Source organism: Convolutriloba macropyga, chromosome 4, assembly GCF_964194025.1.
Source record: "Convolutriloba macropyga chromosome 4, txConMacr16.3, whole genome shotgun sequence".
Classification (NCBI taxonomy): Eukaryota; Metazoa; Xenacoelomorpha; order Acoela; family Convolutidae; genus Convolutriloba; species Convolutriloba macropyga.
The window spans coordinates 26,223,859-26,236,250 of NC_134471.1; the positions used below are offsets into that span (position 1 = coordinate 26,223,859).

At 34.5% G+C, this 12,392-nt stretch overlaps 1 protein-coding gene across 5 annotated transcripts in view; it reads left to right on the forward strand.

Moving 5' to 3' along the window:
• The window catches only part of LOC142337556 (uncharacterized), a 66,563-nt gene that overhangs the window by 20,777 nt on the left and 33,394 nt on the right, over nt 1–12,392 (forward strand). For all 5 annotated transcript variants that reach the window (XM_075386866.1, XM_075386871.1, XM_075386869.1 and 2 more), the window contains exons 2-3: nt 6,938–7,698; nt 11,300–11,583. In XM_075386866.1, the coding sequence (XP_075242981.1) occupies nt 7,674–7,698; nt 11,300–11,583 (309 nt within the window). In that variant the 5' untranslated portion in view covers nt 6,938–7,673. The remainder of the gene's footprint in view (nt 1–6,937; nt 7,699–11,299; nt 11,584–12,392) is intronic.

The window sequence follows — 12,392 nt, forward strand, 5'->3', positions numbered from 1 at the left end:
TTAAAATTCTTTCGCAAGAATTTGAATGAAATGTCCTCTGTTTAAGCTTTATTTTTCAATATATGTTCTTCATTATTATTATTCTTTAATAGGCTAGTTTCTTTTTTTTATGGTAGTTTGTTGATGTCGAGCGCGTAACCTCAAAATATCTTATCGGATAGTAAGTTGATAAACTTTTGTATAGAAAGCAAAATTTGGCCTCATTTTTTTTGTTTACATTTCTCAACTGCTCTTAAAATTTGCTATTTGAAGACCGACGTTTACAACATCTATTACATATGCAAATTTTTGTGTTTTTGACTTCAACTTGAACACAGATAGTGATATTGTAAATGTTTTTAATGGTTTTCGTTTGTTTCAAAATTTTTGATCAACTTAAATGTTGGATTTTAAATTCAAGTTAGGCAGAAACAATATGGACAATTATCGATAATATACACAAGAAAACCACTACTTTTTTAAACTTAAACTCGTGTTCTGTTAGTTTGCTTCAAACTATTTCAAAAAAAATGAGGTGCTAGCTTTCAGTTTATTCATGATGTGTTATGTGTAGTAGTAACTAGTCTGTCAGATGTGCTCCTTTATGGCCGTTTTTATTACAATTGTGTGGGCTCAAATACTGTTTAGCATCGGTTTTTGTAAACGAAATTAGTCGAGAGTTAGAGAAATAATAAATTGAGTCAGTTACAATATTTCTTATAAAAGCTTTTTCGTATTTTGTTTTGTTTTCTGCTTGCAATGGCAATTGCAATGTGTGACTCTCAGGAATGTAATTGAGAGATTGTGATCACGTTTCATGCCATAGAAATGAGTTCTGGGATATTTTTGAACTTTCTATTTACTTTTCAATATTTTCAAGCGATTTTTGTATTCTGGCTTACGTTTTGCTTGAATAACTGCAGCAGGCATAGATAAAGGTTGCTGTTGTGGTAGCTGTCGCACAGAGCTGCAATTCGCAGTTAATTGTTGCGGGATACTGGCGCTTATTGCCGTTTTTAACTCGTACACTAGTTGCATTTGTATAATAATAAAAATAGGTAAATTAGTAGTAGTGTGACTGACTAACCACAACTTGCTTCTGGAGCGGCGATGTTTCTACGTCTGCGCCGTGGTGAATAACATCCGGTCCGCGGTTTAGGGAGGCCAGGAGGGGTATCGTCAACATTGGGGGAAGGGGATAAGAAGGCTGATTATTCTGTGCAGTGTGGTCGTGTAGGACTGATGGTATCAAGTCCATCCATTTGGCTACATCTACTGGTCTTTCCCACAGGTCCCACAAACCCCGCCCCTCGCCTCGTGCTATTTGTCGCCGTAACAACTGAAATCGATACGGCGTCTGGTGCTGCCGCCGAGGATGGTTACACCTGAATTGCACCAACTTACAGTCCATAGAGCAATGGAACAACAAATTCGACTGTAAGCGCTGTTCCTGGTGCAAAATAATAGAAGCAAATACAAGGCAAAATTTCCGCACTCCCGACAACACACACAACTTTCTTCAACTGAATTGTAATGGTCTAAAAAAACTAGACAACATAGATAAAGGTCGTTTAGTGATTCAGATGTTATTCTTAGGAGTGCATAACTTTTCGTTTTCTGAGCGTTATTTGGAAAGAAAATTGCTAGGGATTAGAGCTTTATTTTTGAACAAGCTTATAACAATCATCATCTTGTATCTAGATTTTTGAGTGACTGAGCGCAGATTTGTGTCAAGACTACTAGCCTCTTAATTGATGGGTGTGAATTCCGTTCTCGATAAGTTTTTCGGTTTTTATCGTCGATCTTTAAGGTTTTTTTTAAAAACTCAATCTATTTATATAAATTTTAGTACAATGTTTTGTCAAGGCTTTGATGAAATTGTTCCAAAAAAAGATAAGGGTTTGGGATTGAATATCGGCAATTCAGCTTTAATTTTTTTTTCTTGAAACAGTGAGGAACAATAATTTGAAAGTATTGAGTTAAATTTCAATTAGGTTATGACAAGGGCCGTAGTGCCCTGATTCAATATCTCTTAGAACCTATGCTGAAAATTTTTGTTCGGATCAAGTTTTGATGTAGGTTGACATCGGTATCGATTACGAAAAATATTTGAAACAAAAGTTTAAATTTTTTTTCAATAGGGCTCTTCAAAGCATTTTTTCAGTATTGTAGCTCTAACTGTTTTTGATAAAAAAAAAATATTGTCTCGCTCATTTTAATATTCAAATGTGCGTTTTGGGAGTTTTTACCTTTTTAAATTTAATTTACTATTTTAGTTTGGTTAGATATACTGCCATTTTTTTCTATGTGAAGGATTTTTTAGCTGTTTTTATTGTTGTCCTCTAGTTTTTCTCAAGATACTTGTGCTCGTATAATTGTTTGATTTTTTTGTGTTACTAGAGGCGATTTGCTTGAATTTTAGATGGGCCACTTTTCACTGAAGAAATTCGTTTTCGTTTCACATCGTTTTTTGCTTTCTTGCATTTTCGGGTTTCTTTTTAAGTTGCAGCTCACCTTTTTGTCGTTGTCTATTCTATTGGCAGTCCCTGTATCAGTATGGTAATCGTAAGGACTTCTGAGAATAGTTTTTAGAACCTCATACTTTTCGAAAAAAATTTTTATCAGATATTGACTTTTTAAAAAAAATGGTTCATTCTTAAACTTTGTTGATTTGTTTATCGTATGCTTAGCATTATTTGTTTGAAGAGAAAGGTTTCAATTTTGATTTTCTTCGGTTACTCTCGATATGTAGCTTTTTTATTTTTTAAATCAGATTTTAGAACGCGCTTTTTACTCTTCACTTTGCTTCGCTGGTTTTTAAAGTAAGTACCTTAATGAGTGCATTTTTTAAATCAAGTAAGTAGTTGTCTTTGTTCTAAGTCAACGTAGAGTCGATTCTGCAGTCTTCCGGTTGTTTGTTTTTATTTATCAGTACCATGGATCCAAACGTGCATGTAAAGTTTGGTGTTTTTTGGATTTTTTAAACAGCTGCTTTTTTATTATTGACTTCTTACTTCTTTAGATTCCGGCATTTTCATCAAAATAGGAGTTTCCTTTTTAAACGCGATTCGCATTTCGCATTTCGCCCCAAATTAGGTATTGGAGGAGCCTTTGGAAAAATAAAACTGCCTGATACAAAAGATCTGACTGACGTCTTGTACTTAAGCCTTCTACCATCATGTTTTGCATAGGATGGAACAACTCTGGTGTTATAAACTTCGGTCATATTCATTACTAACAATTTTAAATGAGTAAACGAAGTTGTTAACAATTTTATTGAACCTCATCCAACTAATCACATAATCTCCCGGATGGAATTGTTTCAGAAAAATCTTGATTTTGCTCGTGATTCTCGTAGATAATGAAGGTGATAGTGATTTTTTGTTAGTGATAAAAACAGCATTTGGGCAAATGAATCTCTGTGTGAATCATAATTGGTAATTCTCATTCCTTTTCAGGGTTTAAATCCCACCTCAAGCATGGGAACCATTCAATTCAACTTTAACCTTACAAATCACATTCAATGTTTTACTAAAGCGATTGAAAACGAACTGTTAACTGCTCTTACCCTTATTCATTTTTTTCTTTTAATTGCATTTTCAGTGTTGGCTGCTTTGATCGATTTAACACAATTAACAGAAAATTTGAATCTCATTTTTCATTGGTTGAGGTTAAATGCTACAATTCTAAGTTTTGGTAGCGCTTGTAAAACTGGCCATGGAATTCTTAACAACAGTCATTTCAAGCTCCTACACACTAAATAAAGTTAAGATTAAATTTACATAAGAATTTTTCTATATATAGGATTTTTCACGGCGTATTTTGGGCCATGTAAGGTTATTAAATATGACTGCAAAATGATCAACTTTTGCTTCTGTGAATTACAAGAAATCATTTAATTTTGTTCGGAAAGCAAGATTATGCTGATGAAATGCGAGGGCGTTAAGTTTTCTCAGCTTAGTCAGTATCCCGATTAAATCAATTAATTAATCGCTAAATTAATTTTTGCCGGGAGATTATGTATTTTGTTTAATCAGCAAAAAACGATGACCATGTTAACGATGAACTAAGTTCTCACCATCAGAATTGTTTGCATCAAATTCAGTTTTTTGTTGTTCAAACACTCCCACCTCTCAACAGTAGATATCTACATGTAGTTTTTTTTTCAAATTAAAAGTGAGGATTAGAAAAAAATCGAAACTTTTTCTTTGCGCAGTAATTTTTACGTCAGTTTTGCGTTTTTCAATACTTCGCACAAATTTTTGTGATTTCCAGCAGCTTACTTTGTGACATTTGCTGAAGCGTGTTGACAGTTCTGTCGTCTACATGCCTTTTTCTAGTTCTGCTAAATTTTCAATATTTTTTTTTACTTTTTTTTACTAATTAAAGTTGATTACGACGTAAACATGGTAAATTTAGTTTTGAGTTGGCAACTTTCTGTATTGATAAATTTTCAGAAAGGTATATTTAAAGCTTATTTTTACTTTCTTAAGTTGACTATGTTATTACTAATAACTAGGTATATAATCTACTAGGTATAATTTGAAAGGAGGATCCACAATTTTGAGGATAATTGAATAATAGTAGTGGTGAATAATAGTTGGCAATCGGTTCTATTACTAGCCGCATTTCATTTAAAACTTTTTTTAGTATCAGATCTTTTCACACCTACATCATTTCAGCCAGTTATCCCTACAAACTTTTCACCCCAAAATCCTTTCCCAAACCCTACATATCCTGAACTTTGAATATTAATTCTACCTATTACATAAAGAATTAAATCGGGATTGAAACTAATGACAGGGGATGGAAATTGAATAGGGGTGAAAAGGAGAAACAGCTTCCGCAGACAAAAAAAAGATTCTTACAAGATTGTTTTTTTTCGGACTCTGGTTAGCAATCGGCTGGAGGTGCTGTCGATTTAAAGTGACACTTGTTGGTCTCTGTGTGTGTTGATTTGGCTACAAGTGCTAGTGTTCCTTCTTAAACCTTTTTGCTCTTTTTGTGCCCTTGTCAATCTGAAAGCGGTCGGTCGGCACTGCTTCTGAATTCTCTCTTTCTTTCTTTCTGTCTTTCAGCAATTTTGGCCGCTTTTATTTCATTTGTGCTTTCCCTTTATTCTTTCACTAACCGCTTATCTCACCGACACAAGACAGCTCTGATCGAGACAGGTAAACCTCCCACTTGCCTTTCCTCGACTGCAGACAGTTATTGCGGAATAATACGCAGCCTATTTCAGCCGCGTGAAATATTCGGCCTATTTCGAAATCATACCACGGGCTATTTAATATTCACCGATTGCGGCCCGAAATTAAGCTCAAATTTCAGAGCGCCATTCTGCTTTCTCCTCCTCCTCCTGTTCTTGGGCTGAAATGGAGAAATAACGCGCCCCGTGAGTAAACATTTCACAACTACAAGTTGCGGGTTTAGCTATACAACAAAACAAAATACAAAGCAAGGCAGGTTGAAATTATTTGGCAAAGTGGGAAAGAAAAGTATGAACGGAAGGAAAAGTGGGATAAAATGGGATAGAGGCGGCATACGGCCCGCTGGTTATGAGATCGTCAGCGGGCTATTATTACTAGTAAAAGTTATATAACTTATAATATATCTTAGCCTGCTCAGATATGTCTATAATTACGGGCCGCAATAACCACGAAAGTAGTAAAAACAAAGAGGCGAGGCATTTTACTTTACACAAGTTAAAGTTAGCCCAACCAATCCAACAGTAGAGGTGAAGTTAGCCCCCACTTGTGTAGTAGCGACAAATTATTCACCACTTACGCGTCCTGTCATTTTACAACTTCAAAATGCTTTTTATTTCACATTTCCCCTTCTTCTGTTTAAATTCGTTCCCACCGCCGCACTTGTGTCGCTGTTATTGTTGTTGTTGTTGTTCTTGGACTGCTCATACTACTAATACTACTACTGCCGGGTAGTGGGGTGGTGGTGGTGTTGGGTGCAATTCTCAAGTCTAGCTATATCCATGATTAACTATCCCTCCCTTAATCTCTCAAGTTATCCCAGCCCCCCTTTTACTTTTTATTTTCCCGCCTTTTCCCTTTCATCCACGCATTTTGCTCTTGTTTTTTTTCAACCGAGGTAACTACCCCTATCAATAATAACATTCCCTTGATTTCTACTCCGTTGAACGGTCTTCCTGAAAATAACGACAAGCTCAATTGTTTAAATGTTATAAACCCTATCTTTAACTTAGGTTATAACAACAACAACAATAACAGCCACAACAGTATTAACAGCGACAACACCGTTGTTACATTGTGAAATTTCACATTCTTTAATATTCAAAGTTTAAAAATTTGTTTAACAGTTAATTTGGCTTTCAAGTCGAGGCTGCAAATGGAAATATATCTTAATATGCCTCAAGATATTAACAATACTTAACGTTTCTGATTTTCTCAACATATTGAAAATATTCAAATAAATACGCTGTTTTCCATACGCGCTAGCTTTTTCAATGTTATTTTTGCAATTGGCAAATTGGAGAATTTTTATCGACCAATTATTTGGCGTTTAATTTTGTGCTATTAAAAACGAGCGCTTTTTTCAGCTGAAAAATTCCTAGCACATTTATCCTTCACAATCAATCATTCATTTTTCGTTTTCTCTTCTTAATTTCATTTTCCGCTTTCCAAATAAATACTTGTTTTGATAAAATAGTAAAAAGCGGTCCCATTTCAGCTGCTGAACCTCAACTTTGCATTTTATAAAGGGAGAAATTGATTACAACTTGAAACCTGCGTTTATACATTTCATTTTGTTCACTGAAAAATTATACTGCGCCTCTACGTGTGTTACGTAATATACGTGAATTGATTGTGACATTACGTAATCTGTTCAAAGTGCCAGACAGTTAATCGTAATCTGTCTGTCTGGCGCTCCTTTGATCTTCACTGCTGCAAAGACCGCTTTCAACTTTGTTCACGTTTGCTTTTAGGGTGTGAAGCAGTTTCGGTCAATGACCTCTGCACTGTGAAAACAAGATCGAAGGCAATCTCTGTTCACGCCTACACTGGATTCTTGAATGGAACAAAGATTGCTGAACCCTTCTGAAGGGGGCGCAAATTACCGGATTTGAAATTGGTTAATTATTAAATAGTTGATTCCCTTGATCGGTTTTGATATTATCAGATCAGGTTATAAATAGATTGAGATGACGCTTGTTATAACTTAATGTCTGGTTAGAGAAACTTAATGTCATCCCAACAATTCTTATGCTTAATTGATCTAAATTGTTTATAATTGTAGTTTCGTATTTTTATGTTCTCATTATTTACACACCCTAAAAGGGTGAATGCATTCAAGTAGTCTCTGAGACAACTTGCGGTTTACATCTTTACTTGTTATCTTTCTCACGCCGAACAATATTAATCTCTTCCAAAGCCTTAATTATTGGCTTGGGTTCCAATCTAATTCGCGCCAATATTTCGCCTTAATCTCCGACCAATCGCACTCGGCGCGAAACTTACATCTTACGTCAACAGTCAGACGTTATTGTTTTTTATTAATTCCTTTAATTTAAACCACGATATATTCTGCAAACTTTGGATTGTTTGTTTACTTTGCATTTGTTACTTGGCAAAACGAACAATTGCTGACACACTAGTCGAAATAGGCTTTTATTCTTACTGAATAGGAAGAAGGTGGCGACCAAAACAGCTTGAACAAACAAGATGCCGTCTTCAGAAGCAGCATCAGGTTAGTTATTTCATAAAGATTGAAACCAAATACAAACAATAAAGAGGGCGGTGGTATGAACCAATTACTGTTTGCAGAGATTCAATAGTGATGACTAACATATAGATGTTTGAAGGCTTTATTCTCAGCGTTTTATTTAATTTGGGATTTCAATACTGGATACCAAATGGCGAGGATTTTGGGGTGAAAACTTCTAAATTTGAAGTAGAAACAATTTGTAATTAAGTCGAAACTTTTAAATTATTTTGCAAATGAGCCGGGCCGATTAAAAAGTTAAATGATATAATAAATGTTAAATTTAGTTGCACTATATCCTGAGTTAAAAGCTGCCTAACTGTTTTGGAACTATTTAATTAACTTTAGGGTCTTCGTTAAACAGACGCTATAATCTTTGAAATACGTCCGGGTAGACATTTCCTAGTAGCCATATAAGGATCACGTATGATATAATAGCTTGTAACTTTTCTTGTATAATTACCAGGAAATCATAATCCTAATATGATTACCAAACAATCATAAAACTTAGTTCGCTAAGTACGTTTTTCTAATTTCACAATTGAGGAATCAGTGATGCGATTCTGCGTCATCATTTATTGACGCGCCAAAGTAGCTTTACATGCAATATAATGATAGCAAAGTTGAGTTGCCAGTATCGGATTTAGACTTCTTTATTACATATATTGTAATAAACTATTACATCATCAAATTAGGGCACATCAGCATCTGTGCGAACTATGTTGGCAAAATAGTATTTTACGTACTCAGATAAATTTATGGAGAGTTCTCGGCAACTATCAATGTTTCAGGCGTCATAGACCATGTATTATTAGAAAAAAATTTCCAGGAAGGCTTCTTCCTGGAATAAAAATGAATAGTTTTTGCTCCTGAGTTTAATATGATTCCTGTATGATTATGCGATATAAGATATATTATTTGTATGATAACGGGGATAATTGCTAAGATATATCTTGAATGAGTACCCGAAATTTTGTTTGGTTGTGAATCAGGGAGAGAACTTTCTCTTTTCCCCATTGGAAATCTACCATCTGTAGATTTTAAAAAATGAAAAAACAGACGGAAGATTTCCGGTAACGACTCAAATTCGTCTTGGCCAAAAAATTAGCCTCTAAAATAATCAGTATTTACTGCCAGACTGCATGAAAGCATAAAAAATAACACATAATATATAACACATATAAAAAATAATAATCTTCACACATAACAAAAGAAATTGGCCAAAAAGTAAAGTAACCTAAAAAGTTAGGAAAATTCAAAACTTTTATGAATTGTATAAGTACACACGTAACCGGAAAACTTTATTTCAGCAATCGAGACTATAGAACTTCTCTCACAATATTAAGCGCACAATATTAAGCGGCAGCCAAAATAAGCGCACAAACTTCTATAACTACGAAAAAAAGGGGTTTGAAAACGGAGAAAATTTATAACCAATTTTAAAACTTTGAAACAAAACAAACTATTAAGTTCGTATCAGAGGCTATCAGAGCGTTGGGCTTCAAACCAGTTAACAATAAATGTAATAGAAGAATGCATGTGGTAAAATATCGCTAAAATAGCCTAAAAATTGGCAAAATAGATGAAAAAGATGCAAATTAGCGATAAACTCCTTTATCAAAAATATTCACAAAGCTATAAAAACGACCGAATAGCATGATCTTTAATTTGAAATAACCTTTTGGACTCTATAAAAAATTAGTTAGAAAACAGCCGAAAAAGTCGCGCATAAAATTTTTTTTTGCTGTGCTTCATAAGCTGGTATGAACAAAAACCATTCTGTTTTCTCAGCTTTTCAAATTTTTTTTCTAAAATAACTTTTTAACACTTTATTGACTCCCGAACTTCGGTTCTTCTGCTCGCTCACATTTCAAAAAATACTTTGCCGCAAAACTCCGGAACCGACTCGAAGTAGACATTCGCTTAGCCTACAGCCAACTGGTCAATAATTAAAATGAACCCACCATTTAATCTAATAGTCGTGTGGAAACATAGCTTAAAAAACATAAGAAAAGCCAAAATTGATATCTGAAAAAAACATCTGATAAAGTTTCTTCACAGGTTGCGAATCCGAGACAACTATTGGGAAAACAACTTGCAAGACGCTCAGTCATCATCCATTAAACGTCCATCATCTGATATTAAAAAATGAGAACAGTACATACAGAGAAAAACGAGGAAAGAGAAAGGGAAAGAGAACAAAAAAATGCAAATAGAAAAAAAGAATTTCCTAAAATTTCAATTGCTACCTCTTGCCAATGATTCTTTGGAACCTTAAAAATTTTTCTGCTCGATCAGCGAACTACGCAATGCCTATCAGAAATAAAAAGCTTGTCAACAACCAGAAAAGGCAAAAAAAGAAAAAAAACCGGAAAGAATTTACAAATCTGTACAGTTTATTCCAATAAACTCTTATTTAAACTCAATTTACTAACAATAGTTATCCAATTGCTCTAGATCAAAATATTGGACAAGAAAGGAGATTACAAATGCTTAAATTCAAAAAAAGGACGGAAGCTGAAGACAGAGACGAAGGTGGGCTGTAACAAACACAACCCAAAATTAAAATCTATCAAATCGAAAGACCACTTAAGTACTTTATTTCAAACCAAAAACTCCACAGATGCTATGAAAAGAAATAGTTTACAAAATTTGCTGAAAAGGCGTCCAACGTGTTGAAATGGCAGAGTTTGAGCAAATGTGGGCCTAGAAGTCTAATATTATTGTCAGATTTTCGAAATTGCTGTCTAATGCTGCATATTTTAAAGTTGAGTCAAAACTAAAAAAAAAACGACTTTGGAAAAACCGCACGTTATCAAAAAAGGTTCTTTCGCTTAGCGAAAATTTTTTCATATCTGCACTTTTTTTCTCTTTTTCAGAATAACGAATGAACAAGAAGCACTCTAAGATCTGTGTCTGGTTGGCTCAGCATATTGATCTGAACACTTCTTTTCAAGTTCGGCATTTGGCTTCTTCTAAGACATATATCCTAAAAGTAGAAGTCAACGATTTTCTAGATCACCATTGCTCTCTGTGTCGTAAAAATGTGATCCCACGTTTTTTCCCCAAAAATGTATAACAAGGCCAATAAAAAAGTTGCTGGTTTCAATGATTTTGGCAAATGTTTTTTTTCGGATATTCGTTAATAATTTAGATATTTCAGATTTTCTCGGTGAACATTTCAAAATTCTCAAACAAGGAACTTTTTTTAAACTAACTGGATCTTCAAAGATGTTTTTTGTGAGAGTTTTTGTATATATTGCTGACTCTTATCGGCAAGTAATTTTTTTGTTCTAATATTTAGGTGTATTCTTAACAGGTGTGAGAAATTGTGAAAATTTCAAAAATTCAAAAAAAATCCATTCTTGTCGAATCTTGTGTGTTCAGGGTGAGCGTTTTGTAGCTCCTAGGGCCTCATAGTCTGTCCTCTCGGGTTAGAGGGTGTTAACATTATTCTTTAATTTGTTTAATTTATCTAAGATTGACGATTTTTTTGTTGCTGTGTATTTATCTTAGTTCTTTTTTTCTTTATATATTAAGGTGCATGAAAAACACACAAAATTGTAAATTGATTATAATGTTTTAGCAACCAGTGCCAGTACAACATCCGGAACTGCCACAGCTTCTGGAAGCGACCCAGTGACCGGTAGTGGAGTCGTGGACCCTTCCGAAGATCAGGGAGCCAGTGACGAAGTTGTCACTTACGGAGATGAGGGTGAAAATGAGGGCGAAATGGACCAGTTGGGCTCCGTGGGACTGGGTCTTGGAGGTGGGCTGTTGGCGAACAGTGACATCATGGCTGACATTAAAAACAGTTTGTTAAGGGAGACAATAGCAAACAGTGTGTCTTCGTCCAGCGATAATTCAGATGTAAGTCAGCATAGTTTTCCAAATTTTATTAAATAGCCGTCATGTCGATGATCTCACTAAGATAGAAATGCTTAAGAGCGTAGACATGACAGTAATTATTTCCTATTCTTGCTCACACTGTTTTATTCGTGCCTTAGTAATGGTTTAAGTGAACTGATTAGAGGTGGAACTAGCCCTTACAATTAATACATGCTATAACACAGATGTGCTCATAATAGATAGGTATATTCTTCCTCAGGTCGGATATTAGTTCCAAATGAAAAACTTAGTTTGGGTAAAGTTTTCTTCAGAAAATTGGCAATATCTTTCTTTCTACGCTACTGTTAACACGTGAATCCGAATTTTTCATTGAAATTCATTGAAAACATTGCAATCCGACGGGGTCTTCAATTTTACGAAATATTCACGCTATACGAGTAAATCGTGCTCGATTGAGTTTGAAATGGTGTCACGCTTTACTAACCATTATTCAATTCTGGCACGTTATAAACATCGGAGGACTATCAGGACATAATGTTTTACCTCTTTAGATTGGGGAGGGGTTATGATGGAAAAGAACCTATTATTTAGTCAAGGTAGCGTAAGAAAACCATAAAACTTCTTAGTCGGTGAGTTTTATCTTTAACTGTCCACCATAAAACTAATCCAAAACTATTCACACCCCATAAATTTGTTCATATTATTTTTCCGGTATGTGGGTTATGAAATGTTTTTAGGCGCTAGCATAGAAAATGAATTTTGCTTTTGTAGTTACGTTGCTATCATGAGTTTTTGATTGTTTTCTCGAGAGACTTAAGAACAATTGAAAT